At 36.5% G+C, this 26,314-nt stretch overlaps 1 protein-coding gene and 1 pseudogene across 1 annotated transcript; one reads left to right on the top strand and one right to left on the bottom strand.

Annotated features, from left to right (window-relative positions):
* The first annotated feature begins 6,196 nt into the window (after positions 1–6,196).
* Positions 6,197–6,851, top strand: LOC127131941 (uncharacterized mitochondrial protein AtMg00810-like). The gene is made up of 2 exons (XM_051060823.1): positions 6,197–6,320; positions 6,640–6,851. The coding sequence occupies exons 1-2, from the start codon at positions 6,197–6,199 to the stop codon at positions 6,849–6,851; spliced, it is 336 nt and encodes a 111-aa protein (XP_050916780.1).
* Positions 6,852–7,777: 926 nt separating this feature from the next.
* On the bottom strand, positions 7,778–10,433 carry LOC127131942 (uncharacterized; annotated as a pseudogene).
* Between the last annotated feature and the right edge of the window lie 15,881 nt (positions 10,434–26,314).

Consider the following 26,314-nt stretch of genomic DNA (forward strand, 5'->3'; position numbering starts at 1 on the left):
AAAATTGATATTCTTTTTCGAAAAAAAGAATTGACTTTTTTTTCAAAAAAAGATTCTTTTTATTTTTAAAGAAAAACCGCCTTTCTCATTTTAAAAAATTAATCAATTTTTTTTAAAAAAAAATCTATTTATTTTTTTTGAAAAAAAAATATATTTTTTAAAATATCAATTTTTTTAAAAAAAACTAAAAATTTTAATACTTAAAAAAAATCGATTATGTTTATTTTTAAAAAAAATGATTTTTTTTATTTAAAAAATTTGAATTTTTTTATTTTAAAAAAATAAGGTTTTTTTTTCGAAAAAAAAATCAACGTTTTTTTTTCTAAAAAAAAAATAGTTTTCAAAAATATTTATTATTTAAAAATACATATTTAAAAAAATAAAATATATTGTTTCAAATAAATTATATTTTGAACCCCTCATTTAAGTTCTTTAAAAATCAAAAATATGAGGGGTTTAAAAATAAAGGACCAAAGAGTTATTGATTTAGTAGGGGGCCTAAAAAATGGGGCCAAATAAAGACCTAATTGTTAGGGTTTGTTTGACCCCTTACTTCCTAGCAAGAAAGGAAGTATGTGTGTTAAGAGTTACCGATGAAATGCTAATGCTAACAAGAGATTTGCAACAAGACATGCGCAAAGTCATACCGATATGATATCTTGACACAAGTTAAGATTTCAGGAAGATTGACATTGGACAATAAGAATCTTGGTAATTCATGAATGAAAGATTGGTAATATGGTGAGTTTGACGTGTAAGAATGATGTTGATAGTGGGAATAGGGGTGGACATAAACCGCAAACCCGACCCAACCCTTTAAGAACCAAAAAAAAAGAAGGTAATAGGCGGGTTCAAACGGTTTAACGGGTCCAACGGGTGATAATAGCGGGTTCAGTTGGTTTTAAATGGGCGGGCCGGGTATCAAATTCTGAACCGCGGGTACCCTAACCCGCCCAATCAATAAATTGCAACTTGAATTTTAAATGTGATATTGTTTTATATTTATCAATTTTAATAGGTTATACAGAACAATAAAATGAATTGTAGTTTTTAAAAACAACATTGTTAAAAGTTGTCTATTATTTATAAATGTTGAGTTAAAAAGTTAAATTTTGTTAAAAAGTCTTAATTATATTGGGTCTTAAAATTCTACCAACCCGAATAAACCATCCGAATAAACCCGTAACCCGCTAAGACCCAACCCGCTAAAATCGATTTTTAATTTGGGCGGAATTGGGCCTTGATGTTCTATCTGCGGTTTGGGTTGGGTGGTGCTTTTGGGCCCGAACCCGCCCAACCCGACCCATTGTCCACCCCTAAGTGGGAAGTAGAAATAAAGGATTCAAATGCTTAATTGATACACATCTGGAAATAGTGAAAATAATTTGTCAGCTGACTGGTTAGGTAAGTAAATTGATAGAATATGTCATTATTTGCATCATAACTTCATCGAATATTGGCCATTATTTAGGAAGATAGATCTCATGTTTATAAGCTCAGTTGCTGGATTTTGAAATAGGAATTGTTGACTACACTTCATTTAATTACTCACCCATTTTGTTGAAAACTCAAAAATATCCATTTTGCATGGTCTGGATTTTAAAATCCTAACGGAACACAACACTACAAACCCAATAGTAGAACTACGCCAAAGACAAGAAAAAATATGGATTTAGAAATTCAAATTTCTCACTAATGTTGTTTTACCTAATATAATCAATTAAAAAGAACAACAATAAGGATTTAGAAATTCAAATTTCTCACTAATACAAGAAAATTTGAATTTTTAAATCCTTATTGTTGTTCCTTTTGATAGGTTGTATTAGGTAAAACAACTTTGGGTAGTACAAGATGTATTTCCGTGAAGATGTAACATGTGGGACAAGATGTTCCAGCATGCATACAACATCTGGTCTCAGTCTATAGGTCATGGTTTGTGAGATCTTTAGAGCAAAATTCCGGTTGATTCCTGAAAGATTTGGTGTTTATGATTTGTATCTTTTAGCAATATGTTATTCAGTAAGATTTGCGAAAAGATTTAATAAAATCAAAGTCAATTAATTGATGATTTAAGTTGAATGAAAATCAAATCAAATCATTTTTTTTGGATATTTTTAAAGTAAATCAAATAAGGCTATTATCAAATCTAATGCTCATTGGAAAAAAGCCCAGAAGATGGATTGCTATTTAAAGAGACTCATTCTTCCCTTGAAGACACTAAACATAGCAAGAATTGAAGATTTAGTATGCTAGGATTTTTGTTCTTTGAGTCTTTGTATTGTTGTTTATTGTAAACCTCTATAAAAGCCTAATCTAAATATTCAAGGCATAAAGGTGGATTTCTTAGTTGAGTTGTAATTCAACATATTAATCGCGTCTAAAGCATTGGGCACTAGGATTGTGATTAAGAGAATGTGAGAATGGTTCTCATATTTAGGGGTAGTCCTAAATAGAAAAATATGGGTAGTATTAGGAAGTAGGCATTGAGAAAAAGGTTGTTCATCTAAGACTAATTGTACTATTTCTATTTTCCTTTAAATAGAAAAATATGGGTAGTATTAGGAAGTAGAATGGTCTAATGCAGAAGATGAAGAAACTCTTGAAAATTCTAAGGCCTTGAATGTTATTTTTAATAGTGTAGACAAGAGCATGCTTAGATTGATTAACACATGTAATGAAGCCAAAGAGGCAAGAAAGATTCTCAAGATTGCACATGAAGGCACATCCAAAGTGTGTATGTCAAAGTTGTAGTTCCTCACAACTAAGTTTGAAAATCTGAGAATGAAGAAAGATGAATCCATCTTAGACTTTAACATTAAGATGTGTGTCATTGCCAAAACCTCTTTTGCATTAGGAGAGAAGATGTCTTTAGAGAAATTGGATAGAAAGATATTAAGATTCCTACCTAAAAGATTTGATATGAAGGTCACAACTATTGAAGAAGTCCAAGAAATTACCACCATCAAAGTGGATGAAATCATTGGATCTTTGCAAACTTTTAAGGTGGCAATAAATTATAGAACTGAAGAAGAAAACAAGAATATTGCCTTTGTGTCCAACACTTGAGATGATGAAGATCAATATGATACATAAGAAAGACTATAAGATGATATAGCTCTTGTTGGTATAAAGTTTAACAAAGCTTTGAAGAGACTGGATACAAAATGTAGAACAAATGTTGTAGATAAAGTGTTAGATAACTTCAAGAACATCAGTCCCCAACACAAAAGAAAATATAAAGACAAACCCAACAAAGGCAAAGGAATTAAATGTTTTGAATGTGAAGGTTTTGATCACATGAAAGTTGAATGTCCCACATATTTATGGAAACAGAAAAAGGGGATGTCAATCACTTGGTCTGATTCTGATGATGAGAGTAAAAAGAAATAACTAAGAAGGTGTTGGCTTTCATTGGAAAATATGATTCCGGTAGTGATTCTAGTGATGAAGGAATCAATCATGAAGAGCTAGCTGAAACATATAGAATTTTGTATATTCAATGGAAGGAAACTTTCAAGGTATTATAGAAATAAAAGAATACTATAAATGCTCTACTTCTAGAATGAGAGAAACTTGGCTCAATTATTTCAGGTCTGAAAGAGGAAATTACCTTGTTAAAATCCAAGATTGATAATTTGACAAAGTCTACGTGTATGTTGAACAATGGTTCTAAAGCTCTTGATGAAATTTTGGAAGTTGGAAAGATGGGCAATGATGTGAAGAGAATAGGATTTGACTACAACTCCATGATCAAAGAAGAAAAAGTTCCCACTAAAAGTCCCCCCCCCCAAGAAGAAAACTGAGGTTTTATGAAGAACCATATGTCCCAACATCATGTTCGACATATGTACCCTTAATACATGAGAAACAAGAGATCATCATAGAGATGTCATCACTCTGGAAGATATGGAAATATAAGGCCATATTGTTATGACTTGTATGGATACCCTTAGTCTTATAATCATCCAAGGTTCAACAGAAAAGGAGGAAAGAACATTCAAGCAAGGAAAGTATGGAAGCCCAAAGATGTTGTCACAAGTCTCATAGCTCACACATCTCTTAGGGTTTCCTCAAGAGAAGATTAGTACTTTGATAGTGGATGTTCCAGGAACATGACTGGAGAAAAGTATTATGTTAAAGAGTTGAAACCCTAATCCAATTGTTATGTTACTTTTAATGATGGAGCAAGAGGAAAAATCAAGGGCATATGCAAAGGGGTCTATTTATGTCTCTCTAACCTTAATAATGTGTTGATGTAAGATGGTTTAACTGCAAACATGATCAATATAAGTCAACTATATGATCAAAGTCTGAATGTGAGCTTCAACAAGCCTGGATACATTGTTTCTAGCAAAGATCAAGAAGTATTAATGAAAGGATCAAGATCAAAGACAATTGTTATTTGTCGTATCTCAAAACAAAAGTCAGGCATCAACATGTTTGATATCAAAGGTAGATAAGACCAAGGTATGGCACCAAAAACTGGTTCATATCAACCTTAAGAGCATGAAAAGATCATATTTGAAGATGCTATCAAGGGATTGCCAAAGCTCAAGATCGAAGAAGGAAAAATCTGTTGAGAATGCCAAATAGGAAAGCAGACTAAGATGTCCCGCAAAAAGTTCTGGTATCTTGCCACCTCAAAAGTACTAGAGTTACTTCATATGGATCTGATGAGGCTTATGCAAGTAGAAAGCCTGGGTGGGAAAATATGTGTCTTTGTGTGTGTGGATGATTTTTCAAGGTACACTTGGGTCAAATTTATTAAAGAAAAATCATATACTTTTGATGTATTCAAAGATCTATGCCAATAGCTCTAAAGAGAAAAAAAAGGTATGGGCAAGTGAAAATAAGAAGTGACGATGGAAAAGAGTTTAAAAACTCTAAATTCTCTTAATATTGTTCTTCTAAAGGGATTGGACATGAATTCTCAGTACCTATCACACCTTAGCATAATGAAGTGGTTGAGTGAAAGAATAGGACATTGTAAGATTCGAAAAGAGTGATGTTGCATGCCAAGAACCTACCTTACTATTTTTAGGATGAAGAAATGAACACAACTTCTTACATTCAAAGTAGTGTGACCATAAGATTTGGAACCAAAGCAACTCAGTATGAACTGTGGAAAGGGAGAAAACTAATTGTCTAATATTTTCATGTATTTGGTAGAAAGTGTTATATCCTGGAAGATCGTGCGAAATGAAGAAATATGGATCCCAAGAGTGATGAAGGAATTTTCCTAGGTTATTCCATCAATAGTAGAGCATACAGAGTTTATAACAAACGTACCAAGATAATGATGGAATCAATAAATGTTGTCATTAATGATACTCTTGAAGAAAATAAATAAGATGAAGATGATGTTTCTCTCCAACAGATTGATGTCCTAGCAGATGTCTTAGCCAAGAGGTCTGACATTGAGTCTGAAAGCACAAATTATGAAAAATCTCAAGTCAACAAAGGACTATCAATCATAACTTAGAAGGATCATTCCATAAAAAATATCATAGGAAATCTGAATGAAGGAGTTATCACCGGATCTAGAGAGATGATTGGCAACTCATCTTTTATTTCAAAGATTGAACCTAAGAACATCAAGGAAGCTTTTACTGATGAATTATGGATCAATGTTATGCAAGAAGAGCTATGACAGTTCAAAGGAACAAGGCATGAGAATTTGTTCCTAGACTTGAAGATATGAATGTCATTGGTACCAAATGGATTTTAAAGAAAAAATATGATGAAAGTGATAATGTTACAAGGAACAAGACACATTTAGTTTCTCAAGGGTACACTTAAATAAAAGGAGTAGATTTTGATGAGACACTTGCTCCAGTTGCTAGAGTTTGGTCCATTAAATTCTTACTGGAAATTTCCTGCATGATGAAATTCAGATTATATAAAATGGATGTTAAAAGTGCCTTTCTGAATCGATATCTTAATGAGGAAGTCTATGTAGAGCAACCAAAGGGATTCATTTATCCTAGTTTTCCTAAACATGTGTACAAGCTTAAGAAATCTCTTTATGGTTTAAAGAAAGCTCCAAGAGCTTAGTATGAGAGGTTAACTGAGTTCTTAATCAATAATATATACAATATAGGGGGAACAAATAAAACTCTATTTGTGAAGAATGAAGGAGGAAAGCTCATGATAGCTCAGATCTATGTTGATGACATAGTCTTTGGTGGGACGTCAGATGGTGGAGCATTTTGTTCAGCAAATGAAATTTGAGTTTGAGATGAGTCTTGTAGAAGAATTCACTTACTTTCTTGGTCTTCAAGTAAAGAAAATGGAAGATAGCATTTTGTATCTCAAATCAAGTATGAAAAAAGTATATGAATAGTTTTGGTGTTGACAAGGGTAGCCATAAGAGAACCCCAAATGCAACTCATGTGATGTTATCAAAAGATGAAAATGGAGTTGAGGTAGATTAATATCTCTACAGAAGTATGATAGGGAGTATGTTATATCTCACAACAAGCATACTTAACATCACTTTTGTTGTAGGAGTGTGTGCAAGATATAAAGCTAAACCCAAGGCCAATCATCTGAATCAAGTAAAGAGAATCACGAAGTATATAAATGGAACTTATGATTATGGTATTCTCTATTCTCATGACACCAATTTAATATTGATAGGATATTGTGATGCAGATTGGGTTGGGAGTGTCGATGATAGAAATAACACATCTGGTGGATGTTTCTTTCTTGGGAACAATTTCATCTCATGGTTCAGTAAGAAGAAGGATTGTGTATCATTATCTACTACAGCAGTTGAAACCATTACTACAGGAAAGCAGTTGCACCCAACTACTTTGGATGAAACAAATGTTGAAGGAGTACAATGTTGAACAAGACGTCATGATATTATATTTTGTGTTTTTTAGAATTTTTATAAATTAGCTAACAAATAAATACAAATTGAATTGACAAATAACTTAATTAAAAATTTGAATACACTAACAATTAAATTAAAAGGATGAACTAAATTATCTACACAGTTTAAATTGATAAAATGAAAGCTAAATAATTAAAATAAAATAAGAATAAACAAATTAGAGTTAAGGGGTATATTAGTTTAAAGGGATCCTAATCAAATAAAACTTAATGTGCTTAATTCTCATGAATAACCATGGCCTATTTTAAATAAACAGTAAAAATAAAATTACTAATAAACAAAATAAATAATAATAAAAAAAATATATAAAAAGGCTAAGTCAGTATGCCCCCTATTTCTCCAACCGTGAAACCATTTTTGGATTCTTTGTGGGACCTATAAAACCACGTCAGCTTGAAGCAACTCAACTACTTTTTCACTCCAATGGTGCAACTCTGAAGAACTCAGATTGGATCTCACAACTTTATTTTATATATTAATATTTTATTCATATTAAATTTTATATTAATTAAAATAATAATTTTAGTGTTTTAAATTAAATTTGATATAAAAAAAATTAAATTAAACTTATAATTTAAAAGGATAATTAAAATTAATCTCAAATACATGATATATAATTAAAAACAATAAAAATAAATAACATCACATAATTAATCAAACTTAAATTTCATCATCTTCATGTCCAAAACGTTCCCAAATATATTTGACTAGATCTCCTTGAAGTTTACGATGAACTTGTTTTTCTTGAATACTTGCTCTTCTTTATAGTCTTGTTGCAAGATTCGGATGAGGACCGCTAAATGTTTCAGTTGTTGAGTTATTGATATCCACATTATCATAAGAGTAATCAAAATTACCTCCATATGTATGTCGTTCGTCTTACACAATCATGTTGTGCAATATGATGCAGGCATATATGGTATGCTTGAGAGTGTCCATGTGCCAGGCATGCATTGGGCCACGTATAATTGCAAATCGAGATTGAAGCACTCCAAATGCTCGCTCCACATCTTTTCTAGCCGATTCTTGATGTTGAGCAAATAATTTTTTCTTTTCTCCCTGTGGCATTGAAATAGTCTTGACAAATGTAGCCCACTTGGGATATATACCATCTGCTAAATAATACCCCATATTATATGGTGTCCCATTGATTGTATATTGCACATTAGGAGCACGTCCTTCCAAAATATCGTTAAACACGTTGGATTGGTTTAGCACATTAATGTCATTGTTTGAACCTGCAATACCAAAAAAAGCATGCCAAATCCATAAGTCTTGTGATGCCACTGCTTCAAGCATGATTATGGGCTTACCATGATCACCTAGACAAAATTGTCCTTTCCATGCAACAGGACAATTTTTCCATACCCAATGCATACAATCGATGGAACCCAAGATACCTGGAAAGCCACGTGACTCTCCCATTTATAAAAGATGTTCAACATCAGTGTTGTTAGGTGTTAGTTGTAAATTTACGTGTCGGGTTTTTGTTATCGTATCCACAGGGATTGTAAGATATCACCGCCGTTCGATGGTTGTATTAATTCTAACTCAATGTAACAATAGGGTTTTGGTTGGTTGTCACGTTATCTTGCATAAAAAGGTAATAAATTGCGGTAAAGGTTTTGGTTTGAATAAATGAGAAATATTGCCAAAGTTAGGGTTCGATGATCACTTTGCATGTATTTGTTCGGTCAACAATCTTATAAACTCCTTTAGATGATAAATCATTTCACAAAGTCCTCCCAATATGTTTCTCTCGAACACACATTGTGAGTTTTCCCATTTTGATCCATTGTTTCTCTCGAACACAATCTATCAAAATGACAACTTTTTGGTTCAACCTTATGGTGAACAAAATCATTCATTACTATCTCTAGCTAATAAACAAGATTGGATGAAAACCTAGGTCAAGAGTTGGTAAACATCTCTCGATCATAAACCAACACAAAGAGTTTTAAATAGAAACAAAGTTTTCATCATATATTCACCATTAAAGAGTTTACACATGAAGATCCTTACATTTACACACAAAGCTAGTAATCACCTACATCTAACCTTGACAAATGGAGGACTTAGCTACTCATTTTCATGGTAGCTTGGTCGGCAAGTTTCAGAAGAAGGTTGATCAACATCCAAGTCGGATAATCGAGATTGGATGGGAATCCACCTTCTTTTTGTAAAAGATGGTTACAAGATGAAGAGAAATGAAATCTAGGGCATAAAATCTCCCAAGAACAATGCTGTAAAATATCTCTAAGAAAGTACAAAAGTGCAAAAATTAGGTAAAACTAAGGTATGGCTCTCAAAAGTGGCACTTGCTACTTATAGAGCTGTACTGGGCTGTCATGCTCGCTAGGCGAGCAGAATGGCTCGCCTAGCGAGGGTCTAATTGAGGCACCAGAGGCTCCTGCGCCCAGAGAAACAGCCTACTCAGACTGTCATGTTCGCCTAGCAAACAGAACCTTCGCCTAGCGAAGGTCACGCTTCAACCCTCGCTCCAGCGAGGTTGAGAGGTTTGGCTACTGGAATGCTCGCTGGGAACTCGCTAGAGCCTCGCCTAGCGAGTGAGTGCTGGCTGCGCTTTTCACCAAAACTGAACGAACTCGCTACCACCTTCGCTAGCAGCTCGCCTAGCGAATTTATTGATATTTTACTGGAGCTTTTCGCTAGCAGCTCACCTAGCGAGCAGGCTGATGAATGCTTGTTTTCTTTGGTTCCTTTGCCAACTTTCTTGTGTCTTCATTTTCAATTATTTCATGCCTTCTTCCTGCACAATAACACACAAATCAAAGGTACTAAGATCGTTTATCAATGTAATGCATTTCATGTAAAACAAAGGTGGTTTTGACAATTTAGCAAGGAAATAGAGTGAAAGATGCCCACATATGATAGCTCAAATAAGCACTTTTGGGCATCTAACATTAGGCTTTCTCAAATACTCAGCGCCAAATACAACATTGACACCCTTAACAAATCTTTCTAAGCACTCAATTAAAGTGCTTTCACCGATTCGAACATATTCGTCTACAAGGTCAGCAGGAGACCCATACGCCAGCATACGAATAGCAGATGTACATTTTTGCAATGGTGAAAGACCCATTTTACCAGTTGCATCGACCCTCATTTGGAAATATTCATCATGATTTCCAAGGGCATCTACAATTCGAAGAAATACATGCCTATGCATTCTGAACCTTCTTCGAAATTGAACATCTGTGTATACTGGGTTTTCCGAGAAGTAGTCATTGAATAATCGATTGTGCCCTTCTTCACGACCTCGATCTACCGTTGTTCTTCTCTTTGGCCTAGAGGAACTTCCAGATCGACGTTCATTCTGAAGTTGTTGTTCTTCATCACTGTCGTCCATAAATTCTTCTTCAACCAACTCCCAAAATTCTTGATCGTAATTATCTGAATTGTCTGAATCCATTTAGTGAGTAAAGAATGAGAGAAAAATGAGAAGAATAAGATGAGAATGAGAGAACAATGACATAAGTGGTAGTATATATAATGGTTTGAATAACGGCTAGTTTGAATAACGGCTAGTTTAAATTAAAGTGGTAGTTTGAATAACGGCTAGTTTAAATTAAAGTGGTACTAATGACCATTTTACATAGGTGTTGATAAATTAAAGTGGTACTAATGACCATTTTACATAAGTGATACTAACTACATTCCATATTTTTTTTTCATCTTATTACAATATTTTTCATGAATATCTCGTTGACTATCGTTCATAGTAGAAGTGTCTTTCATCATCATTTGCACTAACCTTAATTCTAGCTTGTCCTCCTTAGCTTGCGCAAGTCTGTCCATTGTTATTGGTCTTTTATTCTTTGCATCTTGCGTTGCATTTGGAATTTCTGATGCCTTATCCTTCCTTTTTGCTGCTTTTTGTCCCATTGGACGCTTCATTGGTGATGATGAGTTAAGCTCATAACTTGAAGTTGTATCTGGGTTCTCCGATGATGCCCCACTAGCATAAGTCTTTGTTATTTTTGCAGAACTTCCAATCGATTCTTCGACGATGCGCCATTTAGCTTCATCTTTTAACAATCGCCATGCATACTCAAGATTGAATGTTGTACCTTGATCTTAAGCAAAAATAGCATGTGCATCTGCCATGACATCGGTCTCGGATGTCCCATTTTTCTTTACTTTAAGAGCAATTTTGTAACACCCAACAAATTTTTGAACCATGCCATTTATTCTATGCCATCGATATTTTAACTGTCCCCCTAACTTTTCCCGCAATTGCCCACGATATTGGTTATAACTAGCAACAATTCTTAACCAAAAACTCTCAGCCTTTTGATCAAATCCCACAATTGGATCCTTTGAAACATTGAGCCATGATTGGATAAGTAGTATATCCTCTTCCCTTGTAAATTGCTCTCGAGATCTTTTTTTAACGACAACCCTTTCTTCTTTTTCAGTACCAACTTGAGTAGAAAATGGTGGGACTTGAGTAGAAAATGGTGGAACTTAAGCAGAGAATTCCATACTATTAGAATTCATTTGAGGTATAGGATACATATTTGGATTGTTTGGTGACAGAAGAAATATGGCGGGGTTTGTTGGCACCGGTGGAATTTGAGAATTTTGAGGATTATGATTTTGATAATTTTGCATGTAATTGAAAAAAGCTTGTTGATAATGAAAATGATTAGGATCCATTTGGCCTAAACAATTGTAATTTGAAGTAAAAAGATGAAATTTTGAGTTAAATATTTTGTAAAAAAAATGCTAATGAGAAAAAATTGTTGAAAAAAAATTAAAAGTATAGGAATAAAATGATGAAATTGTGAGAGAGAAATTTCAAATTGAAGAGAAAATAAAAGTGAGAGAAATTTGTGTTGGTAAATTTTTGGAAACCAAAATTATATTTATAATAAAAAATAAGTTAAAAAAAATAAAAATAAAATAAGTAGCCGTTGAACGGCTAGTTTCTAAATTAAAAAATAGAAAAAAAGAAAGGTTACCGTTGCTTCACATTACGCTGCTCCCCACGCTGGCATATGCTTGAAACGAGAAAAAGTGAAAAGATGGGTGCCATGTGTAACACCTCAAAATTTGCCCTCCTCTCTTGGGACTAGCTTAACATATTGCATAACATTTTTTAGGTCATTAGGCATTGCATCTTGCATATCATGTGGTTACATTGTGCAAGTCATCCTCATAAGTCTTGATCAGAAGATGAAGAGGTCATGATGCAAGCTAGGGTTTCATTGGATTTGATCATTAGCCATCTGAGGATGGTGATTCAAATTAGGGTTTCATGGTTCTCAAGGAGGTTGAGCTTCATCTTGGTTGCAATGATACATCATCATCATCATGGTCTTGATATCATCTAAGAGATTCAGAAGATTGATCAGATACCTTGAGATTAGGGTTTTGACCACTGGTCAACCCTAATCATCTGCATTGGGCCAATCAGGGCATGGCAAGGAGATGGGGTCTACAATGGATATGGGGATCATCATGTGATTGTATTGAGCTTATGAAGGCTAGGGTATCATCCTTGAGCCATTTCATCAGGAGTTTGGGGCTCAGCTTGATCAGTGCATTGCCAAATTCATCTATCAGTTGAAAAAGTCAACTGTGGTCAACTGTGCTTGATTTTATGGATTTGGAGGTGGGAGAGAGTTGGATACACTTCATTCATGTCTAAACAAGTTTCATTTGACATTTCAAACATCAAGAATGAAGAAAATAAAGTCAGACAAAAAGTTGCCAAAAATAGAAAGTGACTTGTAATGAAAGTTTCCAAAAATGGAAAGTTTTTCACCTCAAAATTACATGTCCAAAAAGGCTTCAAATGAAATTTTTTTCAACATGAAAGTTGTAGATCTTGCTCTCACCTTTCCAAAAAGTCCAAGAACTTGAAATTCCCATGTATGGTTGACAAGATATGGTCCATTCATTTTCCAAAAATGCCTAAAATCAAAGTGGCATAACTTTCACATGGAATGTCCAACATGGATGATCTTTCTTTGAGAAAACCCCATTTCACATGTACTTTCATGGTGCATAATCAAAATTCATCAAAAATGGTCAAGGCAAAAAGTCATTTTTTAAGTGACTTCTTTTGAATTTTTGGTGTGAACATGTGAATTTGAGATTTACAAGGCCTATGCACATGGGACTTTTTCCAACACACTCCAAATAGCAAATATGACTTGTTGGAACTGTCATGGTACTGTTACATTGCCAATTTGAAAAGGTCATTTTGGACTTTCACTTAAAAACCACATTAACACTAATTCACTTGGATTTGCTAATTGTGATTAGCAAGGTGGATTAAGCTTGGTATATAACCTTAATTATAACAGAATTGGTAATCACAATCACATTCTCCAAGATTGCAACAAACTTTTTCATCAAAACCTCTCAAATTCTCTCAAAACTTCATCACTTTTTTTTCACATTTCTTCATGAATTCTTCATCATCTTGGTTGATTCTTCGTGGATCCATGCTCTACATGTAATTGTGAGTAACTATTTTGCAAAATTCGTGGCCAAATCTTCAAGAATTCCAACTGTCCAAAGCTTGCACAACAATGGCATCTTCATGATTCTTGCACTTGGAGCTGTTTCGAGCCAAGCTGATCACTCCAATCAACTTACATAACCTTAATCTCCATCTGTTTGGACCTTTTGCGCGTGGAAGAGCACAAATCAACTTCTGCCATCATTCACAAGGTGATTTTTCGAAATTCTTCATCGCTCAAATTGTTATATGGCTTGTGTAGGTCTTTGATTGTAGATTAACATGATGCTCATAGTTTTTGATTTGGTTGAGTGTAGTGAGAGAAATCTGAGTTTGAAGTTTGATGTGCATATCTTTATTTGCTCGATCCGGTCGATAGGTTGAGAGTTAGGTTAAACAAGTTACATATCCATGATGTACGTGATGAGACGGTTCTTTTGATGTATAGTTTGTCAATTTTGGTTGAGATTTGATGTTCATCATTTTCTAGAAATTTGAAGTTGTTCTTGATGAAGAACACTTCCAGATACGCGTTCAATCCAAAATTTCGCTTGGCCTTGTTTGAAACGTGTTTACCGCGCTGCCTAAGCCAATCAGATGGCGCCAACGCTTTTAATGAACACGACGCCGTTTTGGTCGTGTGGCTCGTATTTACGAGAATGCCATTTCTGAGTTTAATTTGTTTTATTTCTTTTTCTTTTTGCAATTTTCATTTCATTTTGATGCTTGATCTTGTAAAATTCATAGATTCTTCATTATTTGTCCAAAATTTGTGAGGTTTTTTTCACCATGCTCCTTGTGATGTGTAGATTTTAATGATGATTTTTATTATTTTTGTGCACATGTGGAAAATTAATTTGTCTAGAGATTGATTGAATGTGTCACATTTGTACATGTCTTGCCATATCTTTCATAAAATGATGATGCTTTCAAAGAAATGGATGAAATTTTTTGTGCATATTCTGGACACTTTGATGGTGATTTTGATGTAGAGTTTGTAATTTTTGGATACTTGGTTGTTGAGATATGAATTTTTGAATTGAGGTGTGACAATTTGTGTCACACCAAGCTTGATGAACTTCATGATTTTATTTGCCATGCCTAGGGATGTTGGATTGAGCTAATTTTTTGCATGACTGGGCATATGCATGTTGAGATCACATGTGATTTTTTCTGGAATTTTTGATGGCATTTCCTAATTTATTGGAGTTTTTCCCTCTGTTTGGTCATTTTGTTGATTTTTTGTGACACATGTTGGCATTTGATTTGTGAAATTCTGATCATTGATTTTATGAGTGTGAAATTTGGTATGAGCATTGTAGACACATTATAGGTCATTATGGTTTTGATCCCATTCATTTATCTTGTTGTGTCACTGTTTTATGATTTTTGGAAGTTGATGCTTGTTTTGATGCCTTATGTTGGCTTGCTTGAAATTGTCTGAACTTTTTGATTTTCATTGACTTACTTCCTTTTGTCCAATTGAGCTGAAATTTGATATGCTATTCATTGGATATGTTCTGTTTAGACTTGAATTTTTGTGGAATTAATTGAATTGTTTTGGCATGGATTTGATTGAGATCTTTCTGTTTGGTCTTTTGAAGTTGCAAATTGCATGTTTGATGCTATTTTGTGCATAAAATGATAATGGTGATTGATATGAGCATGGGACCAATTGGTTTTGCTTTTAAATTGTTTGATTGTGATTTTGGATAATTTTCACTTGCTGTTTTGGATTTTTCATCTCCTTTGGACCCTAGGCTTGGCCTAGTGGTCTTGTTTCTCACTTTTGAATTGTGTTTCAGGTTGAGATGCAAATGCTTTAAGGAGAAAAATGCAAGTTGATTGAATTGAGTTTGGTTGCTTGTTGTAAACTAACTTGTGTGTTTTGTAGGATGCTTGGCTCAATTGAGTTGATTGTGCTTTGCACATTGCATTGGTTGACTGTATATATTAACTGTTTGACTTTTGTTGTTTGATGTTGGTTTGTCTGGAATATTGACTGTGCTTGATTGATTCCAGGTACCATAGTCGCTTTAGTTCTTTAAGAACTTGCTATGCTGCTGCTTGGTTGTATAAACCAGTTGAGGTAGACTCTCTTGTCTCCATGTAGTCTGGAAGACCTGGCTTGTTATTTAGCCAGGCAACTGTCTGAAGTCCTCCTTAAGAGGCAATGTTTGTGATTGTTTACTTTTGTGCCCAAGCAGGTAAAGACCTCTATGAGGCAATTGGCGGAACCCAAGGGATATGCAATCTATCCCCCGCTATTTTGTTGAGTCGTCCCTCTGCTCACACCACTGTATTGATGCATTGGGATATTAACCCAAGATCTTGTGCTGTTGCTCAGTCGAGTCAGAGTCTTGAGCGTAGAAGGGTTCCTCCTTTCTGAACCCACGCTCCTTTGTCTGAAGCTCTCCCTGGCCAGGGATAAGAGCTGTGAAGTCTAATTTTCACTCACCTTTCATCTGCTTCACCCTGACTCTCAATGTCAGGGTTAAGAGCGAACATTACCCTATACAGTTGACTTGCCTCGGCAGTCCACCCTTGTTTGAGCCTCACTTGACTGGATATAGTGTGTGCTATGTGAAATGTTTGTTTTATTTTGATTGATGCTTGCATGCTTGTTTTTCCTGGTTAGGATTAGCTTGCCGTGGTGCAAGTAGATAGAAACCATAACATAGGGCAACGATGCATGATAACACTAAGCTCGAGTCCAGCTCCCTAGTAGTGTGTCTTCCCTCGGTTTCTGGCTAGAATTTCTTTCCCGTTCAGGGGAACTACGTCGCCCTGATCCTCATACCAGATGAGGTACGTAGGCAGGAGACCGTGCGAGGTCTCTCCGGGCACTTTTTTTTCTTTTTGTGTGCGTTTACTTGTTAACCATCTTGTGTGTCAGGATATGGATGTAAGCCCAGCGATTGGCTGTCCGTATCCTGATTGTGTTTGTTTGGTTCGGAAGCCGATGTAAGCCCAGCGATTGGCATTCGGGTTCCAGGTTTGCCTGTGTTTGTGTGTGTCTTGTTTGGTGTGCGTGAGCCGAACTACGGCAGCTCTGATTCTCGTTCCAGACGAGATACGTAGGCATAGGATGCGATGTCCTAGCGAGCCCTCTTCCTCTTAACCCCACCTGTGTTGTCTTCGGTGTGTGTGTGTGTGGTGTTTTAGCAACCTTTTCTTTCTTTTAGAGCGTGGATCCCGTCGAGTACGACGAACATGAGGGGTGCTAATACCTTCCCCTTGCGTAACCGACTCCCGTACCCTTTCTCTTTGGTTGCGAGACCATGCTTTTTCTAGGTTTACTCTGAGCGTTTCCTTTCCCTCTTTTGGGATAAATAACGCACGGTGGCGGCTCTGTGTTGTTTTTTGTTTCAGCCCGCCGGTTGTTTTTCGCGGATGCGACAGCTGGCGACTTTGCTGGGGACCTCTAGAGATGTTGACCTGTGCTGGTCCATCTTCCCTAAGCGAGTCCTTCCTAGCGTTCTAGGATAGTTTAGGTTGCTTGTGCCGCTATATTTATTGCATTTATTGTTCTGACTGTGTATATATTTGCATAAATATTTGAAGGTGAGAAAAACAAGAAAGGGGGGGGGGGGGGTTGAATTGTTTTGAAAATAAGCGCTTTTTCAAAATGAAAATCACACAAGGATTTTATACTGGTTCGCTTATAACACAAAGCTACTCCAGTCCACCCGGCCAAGGTGATTTCGCCTTCAACAAGGACTTAATCCACTAATCTTGAAAGATTGATTACAAACAACGTCTAAGAGAAAGATCTCTTAGTCCTCTCAAGTATACAGACTACACAGAGTCACTTGAGGAAATAAACAAACAATAGATAAAAGATTTATGTAATCTAAAGTGCTTCTAAGAAAGCAAATATTACAATAGTAAGAACAAAGTGATTCACGTTATAAGCAACAACTTCGTGAAGATTTAGAGAGTGAGAGTGTTTCCTTGAGCGTTGATGTTTCAGTATATTTTTCTTTGTATGTGTTGTGTTTTCTGAATGTTGATTTGCAGTCCTTTTTATAGATAAGTGAGGTAGTGGTTGAAACTGGTGGATATTAAAATGAATTTACGCCATCACTTAAATAGCTTCTGCAGGATAACTTTCTCTCCTTGAAATGACTACTTACCACATATAGTACCTTCTTTATTGAAATTGGAGATTAACGTCTCTTTCTGTATTAGGAAATCCATTTGCAAAACTTTACTTGACTTTAACGTTACTCTTTCATAATTAGCAATTCCATAATCAGAGTCTTCATGTTTATGGAGATCTTGGAATCTGCTATCTAGCTTCTGATGTTGATCTTTTGAGTTCTGAGAATTTCTTCAGATAGCGCCAAGAGCTTCTGAAGTTTGACATACTGTTGTTCAGAATCAGAACTTCTAGAGCGTACTTCTTGTTTAGATGCTTCTGATACTTTGCTGTTTTGCTCAGAGTTAGACTTTCTTGAACGTGTTTCAACTTCAGATGCTTCTGATCATTTGATAATTTGTATCTGATCTGGTTCTGTATCTGATGACGTCATCAGATTTCTTCCTTCTTTCTTTAGAACCCTGCACACTTAGAAACTTTTCGTTAGGGTGCCATTTTTGGTTTCATCCTTTGTTATCATCAAAATCAAGGAATCTGTTGTAGAACAATTTTTGTTCTTACAATCTCCCCATTTTTGATGATGACAAAACAATCTTAATTAGCAGATGAAACATATAAAATATCAGATCAGATAGACAAGAGCTCCCCCTGAGATAGTGCTAGGGAGTTCAGAAGTTCTTACCAGAGCTTCTAAGTAAAGAGGTTTCTTGATACCTTCTGCAATTTCTTAAGTCCAGGTTAGATAAAATTATTTTTAAGAAAAATATGTTGCAGAATGCTTAAGGTATTTAGACAATATTTTCATCAGAGCTATTAATGACTTCTCCCCCTTTTTGTCAGAATCAAAAAGACATAGCAAAAATAAATAATAAGAGAAAAACATTGTATTCATAGAAAGAAGCAAAGCAACATAGGCAAAAAGAAACAAATCATCAGAAACAAAGAAATCAGAGCAACAAGCAATAAGTCCTAAGTGCCTAGGGGTTCGGAGGCGGAGGCATTCTCTGAAGCAACATAGCCAGCATGTTCTGAATGTTGTCGTTGACAGTGTCTTGTTTATCCATTCTGGCACGGAGTTCATTCTGATCTTGCTTAAGTTCTTTCAGCGTCTGGAGAACCATAGGGATAACAGAAGAAGAAGACTCCCCCTGAGTCAGAGTCTGCTGTGCTTCAGCAGCAGCCAGCGCTTCAGCTTCAGCAGCAGCTTGTGCTTCAGCTTCCTTTATCCTTAGAACTTCAGTTTCTCTTGCTCTTTCTTCCTCCAGCCTTCTAGCCTCTTCTTCAGCTTCTCTTGCTAATCTCTCTTCTTCCAGCCTTCTGGCTTCAGCTTCTCTTGCAAGTCTTTCCTGAAGTCTTGCCTCAGCATCTCTGATGTAGCCATTTCTGACTTGTTCAAAGATGTTCTTCAGTCTAAAAGCCTCAGAGGTCATCCAGCCAATGACTCTGTTCCAGTGTGTCCTTACAGAGTCAGGATCATCACTGACTTCAGAGTTAGTGGTCAGAGACTTGACCTTTTGTACTGAAGCCCCTGCGACCAGCATGATGGCTTCCTCAAGGGTAGGTATAGAAAGGTCAGGTTCAGAGGTTTGAGGTGAAGAAATTGGAGGGCTGAGATTTAATGTGAGAGGTTCAGATTCTGCTTCAGGTTGAGGTTCAGATCTTTGGGGTGAAGCGTAAAGAGGGTTTAAGTCTAAAGGTTCAGTTTCAGCTTCAGGTTCAGGTTCAGCAGAGGTGTTTGGAGGGGTGATATCAGAGGTGTGGAGGTCAGAGGGTTGGTCTTCAGAAGTAATGTTGGTTGTTTGTTCTGGTGGAGGTGAAGTTGCTTCAGATTGTGTTTGTGTTTGTTGTTGTGAAGCAAGGTTTTGAGCCTGAATTTGGGCTAAGGTTGGGGAGTCAGGGTCAGAGTATTCTTGGTCAGAGGAGATTTGAAGGTATGGGGGTGATTCTGGGGCTGAAGATGAAGAGGAACTGGTTTAGTTCAGTTCTTCAGCTTCAGATAAGGGTAGTGTTGTATGGGCAAGATTAAATTTGGGTCGAGGTTCTGAGGTTCTGGTGATTGAAGGTGGGATTTCAGAGGTTGTATAAATGGGTGGTGTTGGGAGAGGATTAGAGGAAGGAGTAGAGGAAACCATCAGAGGTTCAGAGGAAATAGGAGGAACAGACGTACCAGTAGAAATTTGCAGAGGAGCTGGAGATCTGCTTCCAGAAGATTCTCCAAGTCTTGCCTTCTTGCCTGTGATGTTATCTTCTTCTCAGAGAGACCTCTCTTGTACCTGACGAAGTCTTCTTCTGAATCTAGACAATCGTCGAGGCTGAAGTCAGAGATGTCAACACCTTCATCCAACAGACGATTAAGATAGATAGCAACCGCATCTCTGGGTTCATTCTTGTAGAACCTAGCAAGACCATGAGGCAGCTTCCTCTGATCTTTCAAGGAATCCCATGATGTGTCCAGCGTGGGTCTGACTTGAATCTTCTTTATTATTCCCATACTCTTGAGATTTCTGGCGTTCAGAGGCTTCCCAGTATCTATTGCCAGATCTTGCATCAGCTTGGCCTTCTCCAGATGATCAACCAGCCCATTCTCGATGAAAACATCAGATAACAATCTTCCCAGAGGGATGTAGGATCTGGGCTTCATGTTGTTTCTGGTCTCCCTGACAGAGTCTCTTAGGTATCTGAAGAGTAGTGCAGGAAGGCAGATCTTCACACCCTTGTGAATGCAATACAGAATGCACTTCTGATCTGCATTGATGTAATCAGAGGAGTTTGAGGCTGGGCGGTGGTGAATAGTTCCCAGAATGATCTTGAGCCACACTCTGAGGTTCTGATGCAGCTCTTTGTTCTTTGAAGGATTTCCTTCAGTGTTGGGTTTGAAGATGGTTGGATTGATTACTTCAGCAACGCGCCTTGATCTAGGGTTGATGTTGTAAATCCTTTTTCCTCCATCTTTCTCCATGTTCAACAAAGAAGCAATTGACTCTTCAGTAATTACTATCTTTACCCCCAAAACATAGGAGACGATGAAATGGTCATCAGCATCTGCAAATCTCCAGAACTCCTTGATGAGAAGTGGGTAAACAGGGCCATAGAGCCTTTGGAAGTAGTTTCCCCAACCTTGTTGACGAAGTTCTTCAGTAAGATCAACTCCATTTCTTCTCAAGTTGTCAAAGTCCACCAGTGTTTCACATAACACATCCAATCCCTCAAAGGGAGTTGCTAGGTTGATGTGAGGTAAACGATCACGGATATGGGGTTCCTTGTATACTGGAGTAATGGAAACGCCTGTAACCATTGGAGTTGAAATGCTTGAAGTTTGGGCAGTGGTGGTGGATTCCATTTGTTGAGAGAAGTTGAAAACTTCTTGTTGTTGAGCATCCATAGTTGAAGAAGAAGATGAAGAGTTTGCAGAAATGCTTCAGAGAGGTTTAGGGTTTTAGAGAGGGTTTGAGAGTGAGTGAGAGTGATAAGTGTGTGAAAAGTGAGAAAAGTGTTTAAATACCCTAAGTTAAAACACATGCAAAACGACACACAATATTGCGTTAGCACAAAGCTCAAGTAAGCACGCTTGGGGGAGAAATGATTAAGGCTAATTAATGAATGTCTAATCCCAACAGTATGCACACTGCTCGAGGAGATCTTCAAACGTTTCCCTTTGATTTTCTTCTGGACAACTGTCTAGAAGTTCTAGGGTTGGACGCTAAGTGCTCCACGTGTTGATGTATTTGATCTTCAGGAATACCAAAGGATTGGTTCCTGGAGATTTCTAACTCAGATATCTTCTTAACTTGGTAGAAGTATCAGAGTCAGAGGCAGAAACACATTTGTTTATGTCAGAGTCTCATTTTACATTTTCAGAGCCACACTTCATTCTGGACAATTTTGAATGTTCAGATTTTCTAAGATAAAAAGAAATCTATCTTCAGCTAGAGGCTTAGTAAAGATATCTGCCTATTGATGATCTGTATCAATGAACTTCAATGTTACTATCCCTTTCTGAACATAGTCTCTGATAAAATGATGTTTTATTTCAATGTGTTTAGCTCTGGAATGTAGAATCGGATTCTTACTTAGACAAATGGCAACAGTATTATCACAGAAGATAGGAATGTTACTTTCAAAAATTTGCAGATCTTCTAACTGATGCTTCATCCAGAGCATCTGAGTTGTGCACAATGATGCTGAGATATATTCTGCTTCTGCAGTTGATAGAGCGATAGTTGACTGTCTTTTGCTAGCCCAGGAGATTAGATTGTTTCCCAGAAGCTGGCAATTTCCAGATGTGCTTTTTCGTTCTAGTCTATCTCCTGCATAATCTGCATCACAGTAACTAGAAAGTCTATACTCTGATGTTTTCTTATACATCAGGCCCAGGTTAGGAGTTCCTTTCAGATACTTAAGAATTCTCTTAACTGCTGTTAAATGAGATTCTCTAGGATCTGATTGGAATCTGGCACAGAGACAGACACTAAAGAGAATATCAGAACGAGTAGCAGTCAGATAGAGAAGAGAGCCTATCATACCTCGATAGAGCTTCTGACAAACCTTTGCGCTTACTTCTTCTTTTTCAAGAATGCATGCTGGATGCATTGGAGTTTTCGCAGAGTTGCAGTTAGCCATGTCAAATTTCTTCAGAACATCTTTAATATATTTGCTTTGATGAACATATGTAACTTCTGAAGTTTGGTTAATTTGAATTCCCAGAAAGAACTTTAGTTCTTGCATTAGACTCATTTCAAATTCTGTCTGCATTAACTTAGAGAATTCTTGACAAACAGAGGCGTTAACTGAACCAAAAATAATGTCATCAACGTATATCTGGCATATCATGAGATCATTGTTAAGGTTCTTACAGAAAAATGTGGAGTCAACTTTCCCTCTGATAAAATTGTGTTCCAGAAGAAAATTGCTTAAACGTTCATACCAAGCTCTGGGAGCTTGTTTAAGTCCATATAAAGATTTTTTAAGTTTAAAAACATGTTCTGGAAAGTTTGGATTTTCAAAACCTGGAGGTTGGTTGACATACACTTCTTCTGATATATAACCATTAAGGAATGCACTCTTGACATCCATTTGATATAATTTAATAGAATGATTAATAGCAAAAGATACAAGAAGACGAATAGATTCTAACCTTGCGACTGGAGCAAAAGTTTCATTATAATCAATACCTTCTTGTTGACTATAACCTTGAGCTACCAGTCGAGCTTTGTTTCTGACTACTTCTCCTTTCTCATTCAGCTTGTTTCTGAATACCCATCTGGTTCCAATGACGTGAGTGCCTCTGGGCTTTGGAACAAAATCCCAGACATCATTCTTTGTGAATTGATCTAATTCTTCTTGCATGGCTGAAACCCAGTCGTTATCTTGAAGTGCTTCATCACAGGACGTAGGCTCAATCAGAGACACTAGTCCCAGAGGAGTATCTTCAGAGGTTCTGAAGGTAGATCTGGTTCTGACAGGTTCGTCCTTGTTTCCCAGAATCAAATCTTCAGATACGTTGATACGACTTTTAACTTTCTTTGGGATTTCTGGGGTTTTAATTTCTTCAGAGTTCTGAGTGACAGTTGCTTCTGGAGCTTTATCAGAACCTGCAAGGGTGATTTCTAAATCTGCAAAATCTTCAACTAGCTTTGACTTTTCTGTGTTGTATACTCTGTAGCCTTTAGAGCGTTCTGAGTATCCTAACATAATACCTTTCTGTGCTTTGGAATCAAACTTGTTCAGATGTTCTTTAGTGTTTAAGATAAAGCAAGAGCATCCAAAAGGATGAAAATATGAAATGTTTGGTTTTCTTCCTTTACACAGTTCATAAGGAGTTTTTTTCCAGAATAGGTCTTATAGAGATTCTATTCTGAATGTAACACGCTGTATTTACAGCTTCTGGCCAAAAATGCTTTGCCATATTAGTTTCATTGATCATGGTTCTGGCCATCTCTTGGAGTGTCCTATTCTTCCTCTCTACAACTCCATTTTGTTGTGGAGTTCTAGGGCAGGAGAAATCATGGGATATTCCATTAGAGTCAAATAATTCTTCAAAATCTTTGTTTTCAAATTCTCCACCATGATCACTTCTGACTCTAACAATTTTAGCATCAAATTCTTTTTGCACTTTGGAGCAGAAACTAGTGAATACAGAGTGAGACTCACTCTTGTGCTTTAGGAATTTCACCCATGTCCAGCGACTGTAATCATCAACAATGACTAGTCCATACTTCTTTCCATTGACTGATGCTGTTTTCACAGGACCAAATAAGTCAATGTGGAGAAGTTCCAGAGGCTTAGAGGTAGAAACAACATTTTTCTTTTTAAAAGATGTTTTAGAAAATTTTCCTTTCTGACATGCTTCACACAGAGCATCTGAAGAAAACTTCAGTTTAGGTAGGCCTCTGACTAACTCAAGTTTGTTTAGCTGAGAAAGTTTCCTCATGCTAATGTGGCCCAAGCGTCTATGCCATACCCATTGCTCTTTATGAACAGACATCAGACATTTAACATTTTGTTCTTTTAAATCAGAAAGATTAATTTTATAAATGTTGTTTTTCCTCTTGCCTGTGAAAAGGACAGAGCCATTGTTCTGATTAATGGCTTTACATGTTTTTTGATTAAAGATTACATCATAACCGTTATCACTTAATTGACTTATGGATAACAAGTTATGCATTAATCCTTCTACGTAAAGAACATCAGATATAGAGGGAAGAGTACCATTACCAATAGTTCCGGAGCCTCTGATCCTTCCTTTCTGATCTCCTCCGAAGCCTACAAATCCAGCGTCTTTAAGTTCCAGACTTTGGAACATAGACTTTCTTCCCGTCATGTGTCGCGAGCATCCAGAGTCCAGGTATCATGACTGGTGTCTGAACTTTACTGCATAGGATATCTGCAACATACACAATCTTATCTTTTGGTACCCAGAATCTCTTGGGTCCTTTCAGATTAGTTTTCCCAGAGTTTCTTATAACTTTGGGTTTTCTAGCATTTTTAAATTTTTGTTCTTGTGTGTGTGTGTAATGATATGAAAAGGGAGATTTAAGTTGGTCACTGGTAGAAGTTTTATCTTCCTTAGGATCATACCCAATTCCCTTTTTATTGTTCTGACTGACTCCATAAATCATGGATGCCATAATACTCCTACCTATTCCATTTTTCAGAAATTCTTGAAAGGCTTCTTCGTATTCAAAAATAATTTTATTTGAAGTTTGTGGTGCTTGAGACAACGCTTCTTCTAATTCTAAGCTTTTTCTTTTTGCTCCATCTCTTTCTAGTGTTAAAGATCTGATTGTATCTTCTCGTGCTAGAATTGTCATCTCAAGTTCACTACATTCTTCAAATTTTGCTTTAAGACAACCTTTAATGTTTTTAAACTTTTGTTTTAATTTCTGATATGAGCTAAGAGTTTCTGACAAACAAGATTCTAGATCAGATCGAGAAAGTTCAGAAAATACCTCTTCAGATTCTTCATCTGAGCTACTCCTGGATGTGGTAGCCATAAGTGCCACATTGGCCTGTTCATCAGAGTCAGATTCTGATGATCCCGATTCACTATCATCCCAGGTAGCCATCAGTCCTTTCTTTGTCCTGAAGGTATTTTTCTTGAAGCTTTCTTTTCTAGAGTTGTCTTTCTTTAGCTTGGGGCATTCATTCCTGTAATGACCTGTTTCTTTACATTCATAACAGGTAATATCTTTGTTAGATTTACCTTTTGAAGTTGATTCTGATCGATCCCCTCTGGGTCTTGGTCTTCTGAAGTTGTTGTTCCTCTTTTTCCAGAGTTGCTTAACTCTTCTAGTTAGTAGGGACAATTCTTCTTCATCATCAGAGTCTTCTGGTTCAGAGTTGTCAGCATCTTCAGTTTCTGCCTGGAGAGCTTTGGTTCTGTCAAGTTTGCGTCTTTCAGGTCTGGACTTTAATGCTACAGACTTGTTCCTTTTCTGAGGCTCATCTTCCTCTAGTTCTATCTCATGGCTTCTGAGAGAACTGACAAGTTCTTCAAGGCTAATATTGTTCAGATCCTTTGACAGCTTCAGAGCAGTAACCATAGGTCTCCATTTCTTTGGCAGACTTCTGACTATCTTTTTGACATGGTCTGCAGTTGTGTATCCTTTGTCTAGAACCTTGAGACCTGCAATCAGAGTTTGGAATCTAGAGAACATTGCCTCTATGGCTTCATCATCCTCCATTTTGAAGGCTTCATATTTCTGGATAAGCGCCAGAGCCTTTGTCTCTTTGACTTGAGAGTTTCCTTCATGAGTCATCCTTAGAGAGTCAAGTATGTCTTTGGCTGTTTCTCTGTTGGTGATCTTTTCATACTCGTTGTAAGATATAGCTTTTAGGAGTATGGTTCTGGCCTTGTGATGATTCTTGAAAACTCATTTCTGATCATCTGACATCTTACTTCTGGGAACTTCAGCTCCATCCTCTGTGACAGGAGGTTTGTATCCATCTGTGACAATGTCCCAGAGTTCAGCATCATAGCCTAGAAAGAAACTTTCAATTCTATCTTTCCAGTAATCGAATTTCTCTCCATCAAAGACAGGAGGCTTAGCATTGTAACTATCCTTTTCATTTGTGTGGGCCATAGTTTTTCTCTTTCTGGATCTCTCTACACTGTTAAGTGTTTGATTAGAAAATCAATAACAGAGCCGGAGCTCTGATACCAATTGAAGGTGAGAAAAACAAGAAAGGGGGGGGGGTTTGAATTGTTTTGAAAATAAGCGCTTTTTCAAAATGAAAATCACACAAGGATTTTATACTGGTTCGCTTATAACACAAAGCTACTCCAGTCCACCCGGCCAAGGTGATTTCGCCTTCAACAAGG

This window comes from Lathyrus oleraceus, chromosome 3 (genome assembly GCF_024323335.1).
Source record: "Lathyrus oleraceus cultivar Zhongwan6 chromosome 3, CAAS_Psat_ZW6_1.0, whole genome shotgun sequence".
NCBI lineage: Eukaryota > Viridiplantae > Streptophyta > Magnoliopsida > Fabales > Fabaceae > Lathyrus > Lathyrus oleraceus.

Coding starts and splice junctions, on each gene's coding strand:
- LOC127131941 (XM_051060823.1), top strand. CDS start 6,197: ATGGTGGAGCATTTTGTTCAGCAAATGAAATTTGAGTTTGAGATGAGT. Junction 6,321..6,639: donor CATTTTGTATCTCAAATCAA/GTATGAAAAAAG, acceptor TAATATTGATAG/GATATTGTGATGCAGATTGG.